Source organism: Nannobrachium achirus (assembly GCF_963921795.1).
Source record: "Nannobrachium achirus genome assembly, chromosome: 9".
Lineage (NCBI taxonomy): Eukaryota > Metazoa > Chordata > Actinopteri > Myctophiformes > Myctophidae > Nannobrachium > Nannobrachium achirus.
The window spans coordinates 22958411-22983125 of NC_137818.1; the positions used below are offsets into that span (position 1 = coordinate 22958411).

General features: G+C 44.3%; 1 protein-coding gene and 1 pseudogene across 3 annotated transcripts in view; one reads left to right on the forward strand and one right to left on the reverse strand.

Annotated features, from left to right (window-relative positions):
• The window catches only part of LOC308291093 (acetyl-coenzyme A synthetase, cytoplasmic-like), a 41223-nt gene extending 36433 nt beyond the window's left edge, over window positions 1-4790 (forward strand). For both annotated transcript variants that reach the window (XM_080733007.1, XM_080733008.1), the window contains one exon: window positions 4-4790. In XM_080733007.1, the coding sequence (XP_080589133.1) occupies window positions 4-119 (116 nt within the window). In that variant the 3' untranslated portion in view covers window positions 120-4790. The remainder of the gene's footprint in view (window positions 1-3) is intronic.
• LOC308290718 (transcription elongation factor SPT6-like) lies at window positions 3090-22992 on the reverse strand (annotated as a pseudogene). Its single transcript has 5 exons — window positions 22747-22992; window positions 19872-21350; window positions 7259-9865; window positions 6325-6499; window positions 3090-3233 (listed from the first exon to the last, which is right to left on the reverse strand). The product of its transcript is annotated as a transcription elongation factor SPT6-like (transcript).
• Window positions 22993-24715: the final 1723 nt, after the last annotated feature.

Consider the following 24715-nt stretch of genomic DNA (forward strand, 5'->3'; position numbering starts at 1 on the left):
CAGGTAAAATCATGCGCAGGGTGCTGCGTAAGATTGCGTGCGGGGAGCGTGACTTTGGCGACATCTCCACGCTGGCCGACTCCTCCGTCGTAGAGCAACTCTTCCAGAACCGCTGTTGACCTGCTGTGACGCCGTCACACCACCAGAGGGCACCACAACCACAGGGGAGTTGCAAGCCGATTGGGGTTGCAAGCCAGTGGACACACACACAAACACAAGCAGGGAAGAAGAGGAAGGGGGAGGAAGGCAGGGGGAATGTTAGACATACAAACTTTGGGGGGGTTCAGGCGTTGGGTACAGAAAGCAGCCCTTAGATCAGTTGGTTCTCTGCTCTGGTCCTGAGGAGTACTGCTGGTCTCCTATTCCGCCAGGGATTTAATGACGTTCACCTGGTGTACCAGGTCTACATCAGCCACTGATTTCAACTAGTAATATAAAAGCTCAGCAGCACTCTGGTTGTCTATGACTGGAGGAGTTCAAGACGCACTGCTTTAGGTCTTGCTGTGCTGGAGAAGGTATTGTAGTAGAACCCTCTACCTTAAACGGTCCTCCACGTTTGTTAATAGAAGCTATTAGGATCTATGCTCCAGAAGTTTAAATGTGAGTGGTAATGGACCGGGCAGGACACACCCGTTTTCAGTCACGTCTCCCCTTTCACAGAATTTCCCAGTCCAGGATTCAAACTGGTGATTTAAAGGTCATGAGGTCCGACTTCTCTAACCTGTAAGCCACTGCCATCCAATTCCATCCAATAAATAGAGATTACACGCTGATACCCTCCTGACCACAGAGGCGGGCCAGAACTTAACCACTTAAACCCTGTCATTATTACAAAAAATAGCCGATCTACAAGCTTACAAAGTGTCCCATCATGCCACATTGTGATCTTGTAGATGGTAACAGTTTTTGTGGTTAATGACTATCAGTGTGAAAAGGAGCTGACTCTGTGTTAGAATTCACTGTGTTTTAATTTCACTGCCTTTTAATTTATCTTAAGTTCTCGTTAATGGCCAACCGTGGCGAGAGAGCACGCAAGCAGTTCAGTGTGTCGTCATGGACACTGCTTTTTTGAGGGTGAATTGAACCTACAGTACAGTATGACTCTGTTTCAGTGCAGTCTCTTTAGCTACAAGCACGCTGCCTGCGACCCCCGTGCCCTCATTAAATACAGTGCTCTAGAGAGGAACGGAGGTTTGTTTCTGAATAGGGGCGTCACATCGCTCAACCAACCCACTATTTATGAAATGACCCTGTTGTTAATTTACTTAGCTACTGTACCTTACTTCCCTCTTGGCTCCGTACCCGATGGTACCCTCCTTGACTATCCTGAAGTGTTTGTTACTGATGATTTTCTCTCTGCCCACTTCTTCAAGTGCAGGGTCCTTAATCACATAGTGACATACCGGTACATCTCTTGTGTCTTCCAAACTCGTAGTGATCCTCCACGCAATCGTGCACTCGGCAGTGGCCAATCATTGCTCAGGGAGGGCTGAGTGCATTTTGTTTGAATTTATTCCAACCAAGCATTACACTTCCCAGGTTATGTTAATGGTATTTCATCATTTTGCCATCGAGATGGCCTGATTGCTATATGTACATGTGAAGTCTTGACATGCCAACCAGAAATCCTCTTGGACGAAAGAGGACATTATTCCCCCTTTAATGCAGACAAACTGCTGTCGATATTGGATTGAAATTACTTTAGGGTTGACAAAAGGCAATACCATGTGTTTAAAATGATACAATTCCGTTATTACTGTAGATATATTATCAAAAGTCCTAAGCTACAAAAAACGAACACAAAAGATTTACAATAACTTTTTCAACCTCTATGCACATTTCCTCTTCCTTTTATGGACCAGTCAATTTATGGACCATACAATTAAAATGAATACAAGATTTTCAACATAAATAATTTCTCATGAAGATGAAAAGAAAGAAAAGAAAGAATCGTCCTTTTTTGTGTGCTTAGGACTTTGTTCTTTTATTTTTACCATGGTATTGATTTTTATTTTTTTTATATGATATTGAAGTTTAAAATTATGGTATCGTGACAACCCTAGCATTACAGTTTAGGTGCATTTTTTTTTCTTTTGTTTCTGCAGAGTGAGCCAAACAAGTATGGATGCAACAGTTAATAGAACTAATCAATATTATCGATTATAAATAAATAATACATGATTTTCAATCGATTATAAACAAAATTATAGATTGTAATAATCTATATTCGGGGGAAAATTTGAAATTCCTTTTTTTTTCCTTTTTTTTTAATAGCAAAGAAATCTACAATTTTCATTATTTTTGCATGACACCATTGTATGACAAAGTTACAGGGCTTAAATGGTTAATTAGACTAGTCCATTTGGATTCAGTTATGAAAAATATTAGTTGAGCCCTGCTAAGTGAAATGAGCCCGGTGAAGCGTCTGGTTGGAATGGAACCTTGCCTGCACTCAGCTGTCCATGACACTTGACTGGACACTGCTGCTATGCCATAGTTCTTAATGTACACTGACCATTAGTTAGAGCCTGACAAAGCTTTTAGTTTTACTTATTATTATTCTATTTTTTTATGTAGATTTGTTTTGAGGAGTCATCTAAATCTTTTAAATTTGTATTTCAGCTTTGATGTAGGATTTTGTTTGTGTGTCTCCTGTCTTTTCGTCTTGGTTGGTGATCACTCAGATCACTAGCTCCCCCTCAAACCACTAGCCCACTGTGTTTCCCCTTCCTTTGAAAACAATGGGAGGAATAAAAACATGGCTTACTACCTAAAGTCCACAACAACGCGTTTCATCTGGGACGCGTTGTGAGCTTGAATGTGGACTATTTTCGGCATGCGACACGATCGTGCGACAGATCGTAAATTAGGTATTAGTGGTTTGTCTCATTGTCGGTTAAACCGGAGAATGTCTCTGAAGCCTACCAAATCAACTCCTAGTAGAGGACAGATTCACGTCACAAGTTTGATGTCTTTCTTCCAAGGGTTTTAATGGGAATTGAACATAACACGTCCTCAAACGTCTTGAACTCGTCCAAAAGCGAAGACGGGAAAGAGAGAGACCATGTCCATACACTCAGAACTTGTGTTCAAATGTCTGCATCTTTTGCTTTGATGGCCACAAGGTTCTCCAGTAATCTTGCTGGGTTTTCCTTGATAGAAGAGCCGATTTCTGCGGCATCGGGGATGACTTGCAGACGTTTCCCAATGTACTCCAGATCAGCCTCAGACTTCTGGAACAGTTTTCAACAATGGGCTCCATTTTTAATTGTGTCTATAGGCGTCTATACCCTATGACGTGAACTCTTATCCCTGTTTTGTGTTTACACAAAAAACTCAAACTTATCCAACATATTTGATATAGCAACTGTCAGATATGAATCACACACAGTGCTTTAGTGTTTAATGCTGACCACATTTATTCCTAGTTGAATCCAGTTTTCAGCGCATTTGACTTCTGTCTTCATTCCAACTCCTGAGGCTCTTAGACTGGCAATATCATAATAAAAAGAGGCAAGAAAACAACAGTGCTTTAAATCTAAGCAGACATATTAAATCTAAGAAAGGGATACATTTCATGGAATTTTGAGAGTAAGTAATCTAAGATTGGACGGATTTTGTACAGCTTGTCAGCAGCATCGGCTGATTCGAATGATTCACCATCACTGAAGTGAAGAAATCTCCATATAAGTTGAAACCTGTTGCGAGACATGGTCTTGCTGAAGAACGGGGTATTTAGTACTTCATCTGTCGACAATACATTTCTGAACGAGACCAGTGAGAAAAAACAGCCCTAGGAAGTTTTTTAGTTGACTGTCATAGTACTAAAACATTAATTCTGGGAATAAGGGAACACTTTATTTAGGACCATGTGCTTCAAGAGTTTGCACTGGGGCCTAGTTGTGGCTAGGGTTGGGATCCAACTTTGAGGAACCGGAATCGGTTCCATCACATTTGAAACAGTTTCCGGAACCAGTTTTAATCACACTGTAATTGTATGTGCACTTCACGTCTGTTAGACAATTACATTATTGGTGGTTCTCAAACCTTTTAGCAAGTAGGCCTACCATCATTACTCTTAGAGTATACTAATTTGGTTCCATTTGTACACTCGAGTTACAGACCTGTAGTGTAAGGGTCCATTTGGTTTCTTTTGCACACTCCGTTACAGACCTGTAAGGGTCCATTTGGAACCGTTATGGAATCGGACCATTAGGGAATCGTTAAGGAACCGGAATTGTTAAAATCCTAAAGGATCCCATTCCCAACCCTAGTTGTATCACTGACTATAAAGTCGGCAACCAAAATATCAAATGAATTGTTCCATTGAAATAATGAATGCACGACCCTGTCGGTCCGTTTCGGACCACTCGCAACAACACACTTTTGAGTCGCAATTAAGCCACAGGTTGAGGAACACTGCTGCATAAATCTATTCCTCTGCCCCCTCCTGGGAGTTGATTTGGTGCATTTCTAAACTTTCTTTTTGTTTTGTCTATTTTAATGTGTGTATTTGAAAAAAGAAATAATAATCAAAGCAGGACTGAATGACGGTTCAGAGGTTTATCCTTTTATAATTTTTTTTTATCTGTTGCCGTTCGTGTTTAAATGTGCCTACCTAACAATGAAACTGGGTGTAATTAAGCTTGTAATGGATGTGTGATATATTATATGTGTTGTGATGAGTAACTCTGAGGAAGGAAAGTTAGGTTAATTCTTTTTTGTCTTGGCTTGCAGTTTGCTGTTCATCTTCTGTTTCAAATAGTTTCCGTTGATCCCTTTGTATCAAAGTGTAACGCAATGACAGTAAAGAGACATGACTACTACCTCCACTGCAACCGTGTCACTTCTGGTGTCCGCTTCCTTTTACATTTTTCTCATTTGCTTTTGTGTCATATTCACAATAGTCACTTATAACCAATGCTGTGTTCCAGTGTGAGGGAGCCAGGAGGAGTTTGAAGGGTCAAATGACTGAATGAGTGCTATTACTGGGGTCTGGCCATAAGGTGGCAGCATTGTAACATGGAAGGAAAAAGACAGTTGTGTTATCATTCAGAACCCTTTTACACATTATCTCAAAGTGGGCACTATACTGTTAATGGAAAAAGAAACTAATCCATAAATTGGGTGCTAATCTCCATTTGAATAAACTGGACTGCACTTTGTCAAGGTGCCAACTTGCGACTTGTGCACTAAGTCACTTTAAGATTGCACATTCAGTGAATTATTCTGTCTGTGATGTTAGTTATCTCCATACATGGGGTTCCGTGCTCATACAGACACTCTTTTATGGACAAAGGAACATACACACAAAGCCAGACGTAGGAGAGGTCAGCACAGCTATAAAAAAACTGCCTCCCTATAGCCGGGTTTCTGAACTGTCCACAGTCATCCCCTGACAAACAGATGAGTACAACGACGATAGGTTGAAATAGATCTTAAGTTTAGTCAATTTATTCAGGCCAGGGTTCTCTTGGATGTGCCAACACTTAATAATTTAGCCAATAGGCCAGAGGATCTCTAGCAGTTATCATTTTACTCAATGCCTTCTTCTGCAGACATATGGCTTAAAATTTAAAGTGTTGAGATGGGGTTTCAACAGTTCTGAACATAACTACATTAATAACTGCCAAAGTGCCATTTCAATCTTTCTCCTACATGTCATGTCAGAATTCTATGTAAGTCAAGATTATATACTTTTATTCAAGTCAGATGTTTTGTGGATTCAAAGTGCCTGCTGTTTAATAGGTTTTCTGTCCTCTGATTATTGGTTGAAACATTCAAATCTTTTTGATCAAAATATGTCTATAAGGATGTCTATATAAGGATTCACTGCGGGCCCCCCATGTATGTTCTTCATAGGGGGAGGGATTTAGACTGGGAACGCATTAGCATGCATTATTTTGTGCTTTAACTATTGACTAATAGCAGATATACAAGCTCACTGCACGGCACCGAGTGCTGTGAGCTTGTAGATCTGCTATTTTTGAAAAGATATATATATATATTTTATTTGTCAGTGGTGCTCAAACTTCTTCATGTGAAGGACCCCAAAAATGATATGTATTTGACCACAGACCCCCATCTCAAAATATTTACAAATTTTGTAATATTTACAAAAGTTACAAATGTTCGCTTAAAAATACATATATATATTCAAAGATTTGCACACATTTTCACGACTTTAGAAAAATAGCAGATCTACAAGCTTGCAGCGTGGCACTCTGTGCCGTGCTGTGAGCTTTTCAATAGCTAAATACTTAAGGCTCCTCCACCTTGGGCCCTTGTAACTCAGTCCCACTTTTACCCCCCTTGTGACTGCACCTCACCTGTGCGACCCCTCAGGCCTTTGCAGGTGTAGTCGCAGCCGGCCCTGCCCTGCATCATCTTGCTCTCCAGGTGGGAGCGCAGCAGGTAGTACCTCTTCCACGCGTCCCAGGCGTGTGAGTTGTCCACCACGGCCACGTCGCAGAAGCCCCAGCACCGGAGGAACATCCTCCTGAACAAATCACACAGATAACAGTGGTTTTCAACCCTTTTCATCTCAAGGTCCATTATTTATTTGGTATTTTAGCCACAGACCACCATTTGATGAGATTTAGCCTCTACTCTCAGACCCCAAACGTACAATATATAATAGCAACAGGGTGGTTAACAGTGTGGCGAATATTTGAAATAAATTAAAGTCTTTGTCCGACCGAACAGAAAGAATGTGCAGTTTTGGCTGCAAAATACAAGAAAACAACCGATAGAACACTGATATACAGTATATACTGTACATAGCCTATATAAATTATGTTTTACTTACCATACCATCTGCTTTATTTATTTCATTTAATTTACTATGTTGTTTGTTCTTTGTTATATATATTTATAATTGTGCTTGGGGAGACTGGGGGAGGAGAGAGTCAAGACCAAAATATTAAGTTGGCAACAGTATACTGTAGGTAAAAGCTGTTGAACAATAAACAAGCCATAGAATTCCATATTAATACTTTTATTAAAGGGATAAAAGGTCAAGCAGTATATAATAATAATAATATATATAAGATATTAGCAAGAAAATAATAGTTCTTAGAAACAATGTTGTTACACAATACAAAACAATATTACAGAATGTATATTACAGGAGTCATTATGTTACATTATGTTTTCAAGTTACAGTATGAACTTTGGAGAGATTGTTTATTAAAAGCTGAGCTGGCTGATGTGGCATCATCGGCACGCGTTCCCTGGACAGGGTGTTTGTGGAAGACACCCGTATAATGTGGGTGTTATTGGTTTGCTGCTGCTGTTTGGGGTGATGCCTGGTAAGGGCTCTTGGTGGTAGTGGTTCTTGAACCAGTGGAACAGTTCCTTAACTGTATGGAACATCTGAGAGCGATACCGCAAACCGCTTGGGGTGACGGTCACGTAGTCTACCAGTGGTTTCTGACGAGGCTGGTAGCCCAGCATGAACTTCCCTGGCAGATCTTTACAAGCAGAAATAATATATGGAATACACCTGGGCTGCTCCCTCTTCGTCTTTATCAACAGCTCCTCCATTTTCCTCCTGTCTCCTCCATTGCACTCCTGGAAGTTCTTGTGCCTCAGTAGATCCTGAGCAAACCCCGCCATCGGCTGAATGTATCGAACTGTGATCTCCTCCAGATCCTCAAACTCCTCTGTGTTGATCCAGAGCTTGCGTCCCAAGCTTGAGGCGTTGTCCTTGCCCTCCTCTCTGACACATGCATGCTGGTGAATACCTTCCGCCACTTTCCAGCTCACAGTGAGGTAATTCTTACCTTTGCTGCTGGGCCTGATGACGACGTCTCCCTGGTCCATCGACTTCATCATCTCCTCTGCCTGCTTGAAACCAATATTGTGGAAGTTGCGGTGATTGATCCAACGTGTTGTATATGGCATTTGCTGTTCTTTCTTCTTGAGTTGTTCCTCATCCTTCTGGTCCTCTGTCTCCATGTCAAAGTCATAGTAGTTGTCCTTGAGGAGCTTCCACTTGTTGCTCTTGTCCTTCAGGTCGGAGGTGCGGCACGTCAGCTCAACACTGAACCTCTCTATGTTGATTTTCATGATGCGAGAGTAGACCATCATGCCCACCTTGACCCTCTCCCCAGGGTGTTTGATCACCTTGTCGCTGAGGAAATTGGTGCGAATGAACCCCTCGATACCATTGTCCAACCTGGTCCGAACACCAATGGCCTGGCCTGGGCAGGACCTGTTGTCAATGTGGTCCCACACCTGGCTGAGTTCAGGGAAGTTGTCCTGCAGGCAGAAGGGGCACTGCCACAGGCCTGTGACCTTGTTACGATTGGCCTGGTCATATCTCTCTCGTGGCAAATGGTGAGCGATGCCTGTTACCACACTGGTGATCAGCTTCCCTATATAGAAGGTCTCTGGTGTCTCCTTTGTGAGCATGTTGAATATCTGCTCAGTGTTGGGGCTTCTGTAGGGAACTCTCATGTCTTTGTACCTACAGCTCAGCTCAGCACGGATGTCGTAGAGAGTGATTCCCTTCTTGCCATAACCCTGTCTCTCCAGCTCTTCTGCGAAGGTGTCCAGATCTAAATCTTTGAGATGCCTTGGGTTCTTCAAGATCTCCTCCAGTGCTCCAGCCAAGTTGGCATCCTCTGCCGACCCATCATACTCCATGGCGTCTGCAGCCATCTTCAGAGCCAACTCGTATGTCTCTGGGTGTACCCGGGAACTATCCAGAACCTTAATGTACGAGTCTGTGCTGTCTCTAAGGGACGCAGTGTCAATCTTGATGAAACCAGCACAGTTGATGAAGACCGTGGGCCCCATATCACACATGGTGTCCAGCTGGGTTCTGTTTTCCAAAAGAGTGTTTTTATGCTTCAGAATCTTGAGGAGGTGAGAGCCCTTCCTGGGTCCAAAGCCACACACATACTGGACGAGGCTCTGGGTGTAAGGATGGGCGATGGCCCTGTTCACGTCCACTCCCACCTCGTTGACCCGGTTAATGAATTCAAAGTGCAGAGCGTTGAGCAGTTCCTCTTTCCCTATGTTCTCCTGTAGTGGGTGCAGTTTGAGGCAAAGGATGTCCTCGTCACTGCTGCATACGTGAGCAAACTCTGACAGAGGATCTTGGATCTTCCTGGCTATGGACACAGCCTGTCGCAGCAATGGTGGGAAGTCTCTGAAATCAGCCTCAGACTTCTTGCTGTTCATGTACAGTGTAGCCAGTTCATTGTCGACCAGCTCCACTTGCACAGGGGACAGAGAGGATTCTTGTTGAAGCTCACTGATGGTCCTCTTGATGTCCTCCATAATCATGTACGCATCTCTATTCTCTCCAGCAACTGCAACCACATGAGGTGTATTGCTCTTCAGAAACGTCTTCAGGTTTTGAATATCATTAAACTTTTTAACCCGCTCATCTTCTCTAAAGGTGTTCATCCTCTTCATGAAGTAGGGCAGACGCAGGGAATCAATCACCTCTCCATCACCATCGATGAGAGCACAAAACACAGTTAGGGGCATAGGCGACTCCCAGGACTCAGACGCCTTTGCCTTGGCACTCATCCATCAGGTCTTTCTCCACCTGCTGATCTGGTCTGTACGGAGCCACCTTCAGCCAGTTGTACAACCGCCTACAGCAAGACCGGATAATGTTTTCCTTGGCCTCCACAACAAGCGTGTTCTTGAGTTCTTTCGACAACTGAGGGTAGAGGAACTGGGTAAGGGCTCTGTCTATGGTCAAGGCCCACTGCCTGTTCCATTCTTGCACCTGGTGACTGAACTCTTCCCTGTAGTAGAACTGTTTGATCTCATCAGAATATGTCTGAGGAAGATACCCTTTGACACCAATCGTGTCAATACAGATATCTATGACCAGTAAGACTCCCTAATCGGGAGATAAGCGACCGTTGGTCGCTTATCTCCACAAATATCACAACCTCCACCTCTCACGTCATATGGGTAGCCATAGTTACACCTGGAATGTTGAATCTCCATATATGGAGATAACCTACGCATCACACAAAGTCTGACCTCACCAGCCCATACTTGGGCATGGACGACTTATATCTCCATATACGGAGATGGCCATATATGGAGATACGATGACATCACAGAGTCCACAGCTGATGATGTGGCGTGATGTCATACAATACACAAACAAGCCCTATATAAAGGGGCAATTCTCACCAGGGAAGAGAGCATTGCCTGGAATGTTGAATCTCCATATATGGAGATAACCTACGCATCACACAAAGTCTGACCTCACCAGCCCATACTTGGGCATGGACGACTTATATCTCCATATACGGAGATGGCCATATATGGAGATACGATGACATCACAGAGTCCACAGCTGATGATGTGGCGTGATGTCATACAATAAACAAACAAGCCCTATATACTGATGCGATACGATGACATCACAGAGTCCACAGCTGATGATGTGGCGTGATGTCATTGCGACCGTAAGGTCGCAGTTTAGTTGCGACCGTCAGGGAGCAATTTACTATGAAAACCTCCACCGGCCGTCCGTCGGTCACACGTGCGGTCGACCGCACGTCACACGTGCGGTCGACGTGTGACGCATCACTCTGACATCACAGAGTCCACAGCTGATCATGTGGCGTGATGTCATACAGTCCACAGCTGATGATGTGGCGTGATGTCATACAATACACAAACAAGCCCTATATAAAGGGGCAATTCTCACCAGGGAAGAGCAGACTTTGTGTGATGTGTAGGTTATCTGCTTTATCTGTGGAGAGTGTATGTCACAGAGTCCTTTTATAGCGATTGAAATCATGATGAGGTCACGATGAGTCATCTATGCCCAAATATAGATTTCTAGGTCAGATGGCCCATGGAGTTTGTGATGTCAAACCTAGCAACCCAATATAAACAAACCTGATGTCAGACCTGAAGTATCCTTTTATACCCATATATGGAGATACAGAGATCTCCATATATGGGCATATTAGAAAGCCCATATATGGGCATATACGGATGACATCAGGGATATCCATATATGGGCATAAAAGGGACAAGGGCTTACAGTTAAGAGATCTCCATATATGGGCATATCAGAAAGCCCATATATGTTCATATACTGATGACATCAGGAATATCCATATATGGGCATAAAAGGGACAAGGACTTACAGTTAAGAGATCTCCATATATGGGCATAAAGGGACAAGGACTGTTACAGTAGATATAGAGATGTCCATATATGGGCATAAATGAACAAGGACTGACAAACACTGAGATCTCCATATAACCTATGGGAATATAAGGGACGAGGACAATGCGTAGCATTGTGAGCTTGTAGACCTATTTTCTAAATATTGTTGTACATTAAAAACTTGAAATGGGTCGTTCTGCATAGTACTTGGGATTTGTTGATGTAAATGTTCACATAGAGTGTAATAATTGGTAAAACAAACTTTTGGCCTATTTGTGGAGATAAGCGACCAACGGTCGCTTATCTCCCGATTAGGGAGTCTTACTGGTATGAAAACCTCCACCGGCCGTCCGTCGGTCACACGTGCGGTCGACCGCACGTCACACGTGCGGTCGACGTGTGATGAGGTCACGATGAGTCATCTATGCCCAAATATAGATTTCTAGGTCAGATGGCCCATAGAGTTTGTGATGTCAAACCTAGCAACCCAATATAAACAAACCTGATGTCAGACCTGAAGTATCCTTTTATACCCATATATGGAGATACAGAGATCTCCATATATGGGCATATTAGAAAGCCCATATATGGGCATATACGGATGACATCAGGGATATCCATATATGGGCATAAAAGGGACAAGGGCTTACAGTTAAGAGATCTCCATATATGGGCATATCAGAAAGCCCATATATGTTCATATACTGATGACATCAGGAATATCCATATATGGGCATAAAAGGGACAAGGACTTACAGTTAAGAGATCTCCATATATGGGCATAAAGGGACAAGGACTGTTACAGTAGATATAGAGATGTCCATATATGGGCATAAATGAACAAGGACTGACAGACACTGAGATCTCCATATAACCTATGGGAATATAAGGGACGAGGACAATGCGTAGCATTGTGAGCTTGTAGACCTATTTTCTAAATATTGTTGTACATTAAAAACTTGAAATGGGTCGTTCTGCATAGTACTTGGGATTTGTTGATGTAAATGTTCACATAGAGTGTAATAATTGGTAAAACAAACTTTTGGCCTATTTGTGGAGATAAGCGACCAACGGTCGCTTATCTCCCGATTAGGGAGTCTTACTGGTATGAAAACCTCCACCGGCCGTCCGTCGGTCACACGTGCGGTCGACCGCACGTCACACGTGCGGTCGACGTGTGATGAGGTCACGATGAGTCATCTATGCCCAAATATAGATTTCTAGGTCAGATGGCCCATAGAGTTTGTGATGTCAAACCTAGCAACCCAATATAAACAAACCTGATGTCAGACCTGAAGTATCCTTTTATACCCATATATGGAGATACAGAGATCTCCATATATGGGCATATTAGAAAGCCCATATATGGGCATATACGGATGACATCAGGGATATCCATATATGGGCATAAAAGGGACAAGGGCTTACAGTTAAGAGATCTCCATATATGGGCATATCAGAAAGCCCATATATGTTCATATACTGATGACATCAGGAATATCCATATATGGGCATAAAAGGGACAAGGACTTACAGTTAAGAGATCTCCATATATGGGCATAAAGGGAAAAGGACTGTTACAGTAGATATAGAGATGTCCATATATGGGCATAAATGAACAAGGACTGACAAACACTGAGATCTCCATATAACCTATGGGAATATAAGGGACGAGGACTGTCAGCTTGTAGACCTATTTTCTAAATATTGTTGTACATTAAAAACTTGAAATGGGTCGTTCTGCATAGTACTTGGGATTTGTTGATGTAAATGTTCACATAGAGTGTAATAATTGGTAAAACAAACTTTTGGCCTATTTGTGGAGATAAGCGACCAACGGTCGCTTATCTCCCGATTAGGGAGTCTTACTGGTACAATAAACAAACAAGCCCTATATACTGATGCGGAGATATGAGCAGGGCAAAGGTGTGACGTGTGACGTGTGACCGACCGACGGACGGACGGCCGGTGGAGGTTTTCATTGCGACCGTCAGGGAGCAGTTTACTACCAGTAAGACTCCCTAATCGGGAGATAAGCGACCGTTGGTCGCTTATCTCCACAAATATCACAACCTCCACCTCTCACGTCATACGGGTAGCCATAGTTACACCTGGAATGTTGAATCTCCATATATGGAGATAACCTACGCATCACACAAAGTCTGACCTCACCAGCCCATACTTGGGCATGGACGACTTATATCTCCATATACGGAGATGGCCATATATGGAGATACGATGACATCACAGAGTCCACAGCTGATGATGTGGCGTGATGTCATACAATACACAAACAAGCCCTATATAAAGGGGCAATTCTCACCAGGGAAGAGAGCATTGCCTGGAATGTTGAATCTCCATATATGGAGATAACCTACGCATCACACAAAGTCTGACCTCACCAGCCCATACTTGGGCATGGACGACTTATATCTCCATATACGGAGATGGCCATATATGGAGATACGATGACATCACAGAGTCCACAGCTGATGATGTGGCGTGATGTCATCCAATAAACAAACAAGCCCTATATACTGATGCGATACGATGACATCACAGAGTCCACAGCTGATGATGTGGCGTGATGTCATACAATAAACAAACAAGCCCTATATACTGATGCGGAGATATGAGCAGGGCAAAGGTGTGACGTGTGACGTGTGACCGACCGACCGACCGACCGACCGACCGACCGACCGACGGACGGCCGGTGGAGGTTTTCATTGCGACCGTCAGGGAGCAGTTTACTACCAGTAAGACTCCCTAATCGGGAGATAAGCGACCGTTGGTCGCTTATCTCCACAAATATCACAACCTCCACCTCTCACGTCATACGGGTAGCCATAGTTACACCTGGAATGTTGAATCTCCATATATGGAGATAACCTACGCATCACACAAAGTCTGACCTCACCAGCCCATACTTGGGCATGGACGACTTATATCTCCATATACGGAGATGGCCATATATGGAGATACGATGACATCACAGAGTCCACAGCTGATGATGTGGCGTGATGTCATACAATACACAAACAAGCCCTATATAAAGGGGCAATTCTCACCAGGGAAGAGAGCATTGCCTGCAATGTTGAATCTCCATATATGGAGATAACCTACGCATCACACAAAGTCTGACCTCACCAGCCCATACTTGGGCATGGACGACTTATATCTCCATATACGGAGATGGCCATATATGGAGATACGATGACATCACAGAGTCCACAGCTGATGATGTGGCGTGATGTCATCCAATAAACAAACAAGCCCTATATACTGATGCGATACGATGACATCACAGAGTCCACAGCTGATGATGTGGCGTGATGTCATACAATAAACAAACAAGCCCTATATACTGATGCGGAGATATGAGCAGGGCAAAGGTGTGACGTGTGACGTGTGACCGACCGACCGACCGACCGACCGACCGACGGACCGACCGACGGACGGCCGGTGGAGGTTTTCATAGTTGCGACCGTCAGGGAGCAGTTTACTACCAGTAAGACTCCCTAATCGGGAGATAAGCGACCGTTGGTCGCTTATCTCCACAAATATCACAACCTCCACCTCTCACGTCATACGGGTAGCCATAGTTACACCTGGAATGTTGAATCTCCATATATGGAGATAACCTACGCATCACACAAAGTCTGACCTCACCAGCCCATACTTGGGCATGGACGACTTAAGTTATATCTCCATATACGGAGATGGCCATATATGGAGATACGATGACATCACAGAGTCCACAGCTGATGATGTGGCGTGATGTCATACAATACACAAACAAGCCCTATATAAAGGGGCAATTCTCACCAGGGAAGAGAGCATTGCCTGCAATGTTGAATCTACATATATGGAGATAACCTACGCATCACACAAAGTCTGACCTCACCAGCCCATACTTGGGCATGGACGACTTATATCTCCATATACGGAGATGGCCATATATGGAGATACGATGACATCACAGAGTCCACAGCTGATGATGTGGCGTGATGTCATACAATAAACAAACAAGCCCTATATACTGATGCGATACGATGACATCACAGAGTCCACAGCTGATGATGTGGCGTGATGTCATACAATAAACAAACAAGCCCTATATACTGATGCGGAGATATGAGCAGGGCAAAGGTGTGACGTGTGACGTGTGACCGACCGACCGACCGACCGACCGACCGACGGACCGACCGACGGACGGCCGGTGGAGGTTTTCATAGTTGCGACCGTCAGGGAGCAGTTTACTACCAGTAAGACTCCCTAATCGGGAGATAAGCGACCGTTGGTCGCTTATCTCCACAAATATCACAACCTCCACCTCTCACGTCATACGGGTAGCCATAGTTACACCTGGAATGTTGAATCTCCATATATGGAGATAACCTACGCATCACACAAAGTCTGACCTCACCAGCCCATACTTGGGCATGGACGACTTAAGTTATATCTCCATATACGGAGATGGCCATATATGGAGATACGATGACATCACAGAGTCCACAGCTGATGATGTGGCGTGATGTCATACAATACACAAACAAGCCCTATATAAAGGGGCAATTCTCACCAGGGAAGAGAGCATTGCCTGGAATGTTGAATCTCCATATATGGAGATAACCTACGCATCACACAAAGTCTGACCTCACCAGCCCATACTTGGGCATGGACGACTTATATCTCCATATACGGAGATGGCCATATATGGAGATACGATGACATCACAGAGTCCACAGCTGATGATGTGGCGTGATGTCATACAATAAACAAACAAGCCCTATATACTGATGCGATACGATGACATCACAGAGTCCACAGCTGATGATGTGGCGTGATGTCATACAATAAACAAACAAGCCCTATATACTGATGCGGAGATATGAGCAGGGCAAAGGTGTGACGTGACCGACCGACCGACCGACCGACCGACGGACGGACGGACGGCCGGTGGAGGTTTTCATAGTAAACTGCTCCCTGACGGTCGAATGAAAACCTCCGCCGTCCGTCGGTCGGTCGGTCGGTCGGTCGGTCGGTCGGTCGGTCGGTCGGTCGGTCGGTCACACGTCACACATCACACCTTTGCCCTGCTCATATCTCCGCATCAGTATATAGGGCTTGTTTGTTTATTGTATGACATCACGCCACATCATCAGCTGTGGACTCTGTGATGTCATCGTATCGCATCAGTATATAGGGCTTGTTTGTTTATTGTATGACATCACGCCACATCATCAGCTGTGGACTCTGTGATGTCATCGTATCTCCATATATGGCCATCTCCGTATATGGAGATACCAGTAAGACTCCCTAATCGGGAGATAAGCGACCGTTGGTCGCTTATCTCCACAAATAGGCCAAAAGTTTGTTTTACCAATTATCAAGACATACGGGCAGTTCATAAGACTGATAGATAGACCCAGGTGGTAAACACTAACAACTGAAGGGGCTGTGGCATCCAAGTACTATGCAGAACGACCCATTTCAAGTTTTTAATGTACAACAATATTTAGAAAATAGGTCTACAAGCTGACAGTCCTCGTCCCTTATATTCCCATAGGTTATATGGAGATCTCAGTGTTTGTCAGTCCTTGTTCATTTATGCCCATATATGGACATCTCTATATCTACTGTAACAGTCCTTGTCCCTTTATGCCCATATATGGAGATCTCTTAACTGTAAGTCCTTGTCCCTTTTATGCCCATATATGGATATTCCTGATGTCATCAGTATATGAACATATATGGGCTTTCTGATATGCCCATATATGGAGATCTCTTAACTGTAAGCCATTGTCCCTTTTATGCCCATATATGGATATCCCTGATGTCATCCGTATATGCCCATATATGGGCTTTCTAATATGCCCATATATGGAGATCTCTGTATCTCCATATATGGGTATAAAAGGATACTTCAGGTCTGACATCAGGTTTGTTTATATTGGGTTGCTAGGTTTGACATCACAAACTCTATGGGCCATCTGACCTAGAAATCTATATTTGGGCATAGATGACTCATCGTGACCTCATCACACGTCGACCGCACGTGTGACGTGCGGTCGACCGCACGTGTGACCGACGGACGGCCGGTGGAGGTTTTCATACTAAACTGCGACCTTACGGTCGCAATAAGTCGTCCATGCCCAAGTATGGGCTGGTGAGGTCAGACTTTGTGTGATGCGTAGGTTATCTCCATATATGGAGATTCAACATTCCAGGCAATGCTCTCTTCCCTGGTGAGAATTGCCCCTTTATATAGGGCTTGTTTGTGTATTGTATGACATCACGCCACATCATCAGCTGTGGACTCTGTGATGTCATCGTATCTCCATATATGGCCATCTCCGTATATGGAGATATAAGTCGTCCATGCCCAAGTATGGGCTGGTGAGGTCAGACTTTGTGTGATGCGTAGGTTATCTCCATATATGGAGATTCAACATTCCAGGTGTAACTATGGCTACCCGTATGACGTGAGAGGTGGAGGTTGTGATATTTGTGGAGATAAGCGACCAACGGTCGCTTATCTCCCGATTAGGGAGTCTTACTGGTAGTAAACTGCTCCCTGACGGTCGCAATGAAAACCTCCACCGGCCGTCCGTCCGTCGGTCGGTCGGTCGGTCACACGTCACACGTCACACCTTTGCCCTGTTCATATCTCCGCATCAGTATATAGGGCTTGTTTGTTTATTGTATGACATCACGCCACATCATCAGCTGTGGACTCTGTGATGTCATCGTATCGCATCAGTATATAGGGCTTGTTTGTTTATTGTATGACATCACGCCACATCATCAGCTGTGGACTCTGTGATGTCATCGTATCTCCATATATGGCCATCTCCGTATATGGAGATATAAGTCGTCCATGCCCAAGTATGGGCTGGTGAGGTCAGACTTTGTGTGATGCGTAGGTTATCTCCATATATGGAGATTCAACATTCCAGGCAATGCTCTCTTCCCTGGTGAGAATTGCCCCTTTATATAGGGCTTGTTTGTGTATTGTATGACATCACGCCACATCATCAGCTGTGGACTCTGTGATGTCATCGTATCTCCATATATGGCCATCTCCGTATATGGAGATATAAGTCGTCCATGCCCAAGTATGGGCTGGTGAGGTCAGACTTTGTGTGATGCGTAGGTTATCTCCATATATGGAGATTCAACATTCCAGGTGTAACTATGGCTACCCGTATGACGTGAGAGGTGGAGGTTGTGATATTTGTGGAGATAAGCGACCAACGGTCGCTTATCTCCCGATTAGGGAGTCTTACTGGTAGTAAACTGCTCCCTGACGGTCGCAATGAAAACCTCCACCGGCCGTCCGTCGGTCGGTCGGTCACACGTCACACGTCACACCTTTGCCCTGCTCATATCTCCGCATCAGTATATAGGGCTTGTTTGTTTATTGTACCAGTAAGACTCCCTAATCGGGAGATAAGCGACCGTTGGTCGCTTATCTCCACAAATATCACAACCTCCACCTCTCACGTCATACGGGTAGCCATAGTTACACCTGGAATGTTGAATCTCCATATATGGAGATAACCTACGCATCACACAAAGTCTGACCTCACCAGCCCATACTTGGGCATGGACGACTTAAATCTCCATATACGGAGATGGCCATATATGGAGATACGATGACATCACAGAGTCCACAGCTGATGATGTGGCGTGATGTCATACAATAAACAAACAAGCCCTATATACTGATGCGATACGATGACATCACAGAGTCCACAGCTGATGATGTGGTGTGATGTCATTGCGACCGTAAGGTCGCAGTTTAGTATGAAAACCTCCACCGGCCGTCCGTCGGTCACACGTGCGGTCGACCGCACGTCACACGTGCGGTCGACGTGTGATGAGGTCACGATGAGTCATCTATGCCCAAATATAGATTTCTAGGTCAGATGGCCCATAGAGTTTGTGATGTCAAACCTAGCAACCCAATATAAACAAACCTGATGTCAGACCTGAAGTATCCTTTTATACCCATATATGGAGATACAGAGATCTCCATATATGGGCATATTAGAAAGCCCATATATGGGCATATACGGATGACATCAGGGATATCCATATATGGGCATAAAAGGGACAAGGGCTTACAGTTAAGAGATCTCCATATATGGGCATATCGGAAAGCCCATATATGTTCATATACTGATGACATCAGGAATATCCATATATGGGCATAAAAGGGACAAGGACTTACAGTTAAGAGATCTCCATATATGGGCATAAAGGGACAAGGACTGTTACAGTAGATATAGAGATGTCCATATATGGGCATAAATGAACAAGGACTGACAAACACTGAGATCTCCATATAACCTATGGGAATATAAGGGACGAGGACTGTCAGCTTGTAGACCTATTTTCTAAATATTGTTGTACATTAAAAACTTGAAATGGGTCGTTCTGCATAGTACTTGGGATTTGTTGATGTAAATGTTCACATAGAGTGTAATAATTGGTAAAACAAACTTTTGGCCTATTTGTGGAGATAAGCGACCAACGGTCGCTTATCTCCCGATTAGGGAGTCTTACTGGTACAATAAACAAACAAGCCCTATATACTGATGCGGAGATATGAGCAGGGCAAAGGTGTGACGTGTGACGTGTGACCGACCGACGGACGGACGGCCGGTGGAGGTTTTCATAGTAAACTGCTCCCTGACGGTCGCAATAAGCAGCCCCTCCTCCTCAGCCAAGCACATCTTAAGGAACTCATCCCCGTTCAGCTGTTTCACAGGCTTGTTCTTAAGGTACTTGAAAGAGTAGGCAAAGTGAGCCTCGTCTATCTCCTTCTTGCCTTTCTTGGTCCGCTTGATATTGATCTTTGCCCTTTCCTGGAAAGTGTACCTGAGAACATGTTGAACTATGGGCTCCCGGGCGATCTGCACAGCCACCATGTACCTGGTCCCTTCAAGCACTGCCTCTGGAGTTGCGAACTGTCTGCAGACATAATTCTTGGCCAACTCCATCGGTTCATCTGGGAATGGCTCCATCTCGTGGCGCTGGTAGTGGTCTCGCAAATTTTCTCCGAACTGCTCCGGTGTTAAGCCAAATTTGTTGGCCAAACTATTAAGTCCCGCACTCTGGCAGAGGTTGTACATGTCCCTGTGTGAGGCCCGCTTCAGATCCTTGACCTTGCCTATTTTCACAGCGTTCTGCAGGTTGGGGATGTCTTGGCTGTAGTGCAGCAGGAAGTGCTTGTACATATCCCTCAGTTCGTCAAGGGTCTGGACGTTGTTGAGCCTCTCCATGTCGCCGGTATGCAGGGGACGGATGCCATCAGCCAGGAATTTGTCAAGGTTTGTGGATATCTGCTTACACTGGTAGGACTGCATCCTCTGGAAGAGCCGCATCAGGTTCTGTTTGCGGTTCCTCAGCTGAGTCCACTTCTCATCCAATTGCCACACCTTCCACAGGTCATTGATGTTTAGTTCTGGTTCCACATACTCTTTCCTGTAGAATGCTATGAATGGAACCTCAAAGTGCTGGTTCCTCATCAAGTCAAGGGCCTCCTTAATCTTGGCAATTGTGCTCACGACTTTTTCCTTCCTGCTGAAGTTTGTGGTCCTTCTTCTGTCTAGGTAATCTGTGCCCTCCTGTATGGAAATAGATGGGATGGAGAAGCCATGTCTAAAGATCCATTTAGCTTCCTCCTCCAGCTCGTCATCCTCAGCAGATTTCACAGGGACTGGCCGTAGCTGGAACCGCTCAGGCATGTCTGTATAGCAGATCTCTTTGTCCTGATGGGTCACATAGTTTCTCTCCAGCTCACTTGGCTCATAGAACTCGAACACGCTCTGCCTGCCCTGCCGCCTTTTGGTCTGCTTCTTGGGCCGATCCCGACCTTCTTCATACTCCTCCTCTTCCTCCAGGTCATAGATGTCGGCAAAGTTGAAGTCTCCAAAAAAGAACTCCTGGGCCTCTTGCAGTGCTGCATCGGTGGTGTATGCTGAGAATGTCTTGCCCGTCCTTTTAGTGACAGGTTGGCCATCATTGTCCACAATGAAGTCATCTATGTCTGACTCCTCCTCATCATCATCATCTCCCTCTTCATCACTGCAGGCTTGCTGAACAGGTATATTAATGATCTCTCCCTCTTCTAGCTCGACCTCACCATCCACATCACCAGCAAAGATCTCATCATCTTGAATCTGCTCCTCAAGGAAGGCGGTCGCTTTTTTCCTTCTCTCCCTACCTCTATCTGCTCTCCCTCCCTCGTGTGTCTTCCCGCTGCTTTAAGGAGAGTTTTTTCTCTACACTGTCTTCGGAATACCAAACTACTAACAATGGCTATTGTTACCTGGTTCCTGCTTTTGATTACTTCTCATCAAGAAAACTGGCTCGGGGGAGTCAAGTATCTTTTCGGAACGTATCTTTTCGGAACGATGATAACAGGTTTTCTGCTGATTGGCACGAGCATTGCCCTGGTTTATCGGAAGATTTGCAAGACGGCAGCAATCCAAGGAGCCAACAGGCTGCCTGCCATGCTAATTGAAATTGGTAGGGCTGTGGGTACTCTGAACGGGGCGATCAATGAACTGAAACGAGTGGGCCGTGAGTGCCCGGACTGATGCGAACACTGATCGCTGAGCTGAGGCGTTACGGAGATAACAACATGGAGATTGATCGTAAACAACCTCTTGATGGAGAGATTCACTGCCCTATACGGAGGACCAGGAAACGGACATTAGAGTGAATACTCTATTGTATTTCACTCGCTCTAAAACAAGCTGAATTCAACGGATTGGACCCCCCCCCCATTCCCCCAAGAAGAAGACACTGTGAAGAAAGCCTATCCCCCCCCCCCCCACACCCCCTCATGCTTCCCACCCTCCCACCCTCAAACACCTGTTGTTGTGTCTTCTGGACTGTTCCAGCCAAGGATGTCTCTTATCGCACTGACACCAGCGAAAAAGACATTCTGACCTAGGCTGTTATCTGGAAGCCTCTACACAGACTTAACGCTAACACAAACATGACTCCCAGACGTACACGCACGCACACACACAACCACACACCCGCCTTCACCCCCGCCCCATTTGGGCTTTTTTTTCCCCTTCTCCCATGCAGTTCTTCCCCAATTTGGAGGTGCTGTATGGAAGCAGTGTTTTTTATTACCCAAGCACTCCCGAAACCCTCCCCCCCAACCCCATGCACAGCTTGCACCCCCCTCTCCCATGGGTGTCTGCGGCACCCTACCCCCTCAACTCTTTTCTTTTATGTCTTTTGTTTGTCTCTTTGTTTGATCGCCCTGAATTGTTGCGCAGGTTCTCCAAGATAGCGCCGTCCATGGCTGCTGTGGTGACTACGTGTTGCGTTCTGTCGGTGTTTTTGTGTTTGTCTGTTTTTTGTTTTTGTTTATGTTATATGTGAAAAAATTGATTTGAATGCAAAAATGTAGTATGCCAAAGCAAATTCCTATGTGTATTACACAATGGTTAATAAAGAAATCTGAATCTGAAAAAAAGCGATCAAGTTCTTCATATCATTGTCGTCTTCATCATCGTCCATTGTCTGAATCTGAAAAAAAGCGATCAAGTTCTTCATATCATTGTCGTCTTCATCATCGTCCATTGTCTTCACGCGTTTGTATTTATTTTTCCTCCTTTTTATTTTAACACCTGTGTTCTCCTCAATGAGGTCCAAATCATCATCATCTAGTTCGTAACTGCGTTTCTCCGGTCGAGGTCTGACTTCATCGTCTGAATCACTCACTCCTGCACTCATATTCCCTGCCTCCTTCTTGTCAATCTTGACAATCGCGTCACTATGTGCACAGCCATGGTCAGTCATCTCCTCAGCTCTCTGTCGCTTTATTCCTGGAGACTGGCTAACAGGGGAAAGACCTGCCATATCCCAACACCGCTTCAGGCAAATCTCTTTATTGATGATGGGCATTTCTTATGTTCTCTGGTGTTCTCTGCTGTTGCTCACTTGCTCTGCTGTTCTGTGATACTGCTGATGTGGTCTGTTCTGCTCTTCAGCTGCTAGGACTTCACAATGAGATGTTAGTGACATTGCAGGCAGTTTCATTACAAAATTCACTGCCACGTCAGTGACGTGACGTCACTGCTACGGCCAGCCGAGAGACGCGCAAATTACCATGGCAACGTACACAAACAAAAATAAACTCACAGTGCCAATCCACGTCAGTTACGCGAGTCACGTGACTTCACTGCTGCGATAAGCCGAGAGAGACGCAAAACCATGACAACGTACACAAACAAACAGTGCCGTTAGCATGATAGCATAACAGGACCTGAACAGGACGCCGTCGCCTCGCGTTGCATTGTGGGAGATACGATTTTGGTGCCTGTTAATAATCGTTCTGGGAGCATTCTTTATGACAATTATTATTGAATACAATCTTTACACGTTCTAACTGCTGTACCAAACCCTGTCAATAGATGGCAGTCAGCCACTGATAGCCTAGCCTACCTCACTGCATTAAAGAGACATTACGTTCCACGTCCTGTTTATCCGTAGCCAATCCTCCACAGTGGTGGAAAAAGTAGTCTAGGCCTACTCTTTTTTTTTTTTTTTACTTGAGTAAAAGTATCAATACTGCAATGTCTACTCTGTTACAAGTAAAAGTCCTGAATGTAAAATGTGTAAAAGTATGAAAGTGTTGGCATCAAAATGTAGGCTACTTAAAGTACCAAAAGTAAAAATAGCCTACTGCCTACTAAATGTTTGAAAATAGTAGATAGGGCTAAAGCGGTAGGCGATTAAAGTAGGCTATGTTAATATTACAATGTATATATGCAAAGTACTATAGTAACTAAGGTTTTCAAATAGTGTAGTGGAGTAAAAGTAGCCTATCTGGATCCGACACATAGTAGAAGTAAATTGGAGCCTGGCCTACACCTCAAAATTGTACTCAAGTACATTTACTAAATAGGACTATACTTACACAACTGATCCAGCCATTAATACCATTTAGCATTGTGTTTTAAGACAGTTTTTTTTCTCCTTCTTTCTGCATAGTAGGCCTACTGTGTTTTATTTGTCTGTTTTTTTTAGGTATACTTTTAGTTGACCTTGTACCAGTGAACTGTACTGTCATGAAACTGTACCTTTTCCTTCTAATAAAGTCTTCAATCATTCAATCAATCAATTCAATCACTTTCTGAGCCACGTAATAGGCTATAAGCACAGTGTGTAGCCTACAATTCATAGAGGTATATTATACCAGTGGTTCTCAACCTGTGGGTCGGGACCCCCAGAGGGGTCCCCAAATTATTTTATTTTGAGGGGTCACCAGATAATTAGCTTAATGTGCAACATTGTTTTCTCACTCAACAATAAACAAACCAAATATAAGGTTTAATTATGCACATTTCTAAAGTGACAATTTAATGACTTTTTAATACCTCGCAAATGCAAGGCGTTGTGAGCATGTAGATCTGCTATTTTCACATGCCCATACATGGAGATTCCTGTCTGAACCAGACACACAGATAGGCTATGGGCTGTCTTCCTCCATATATGGACATTTCCATATGAAGTCCTGTTA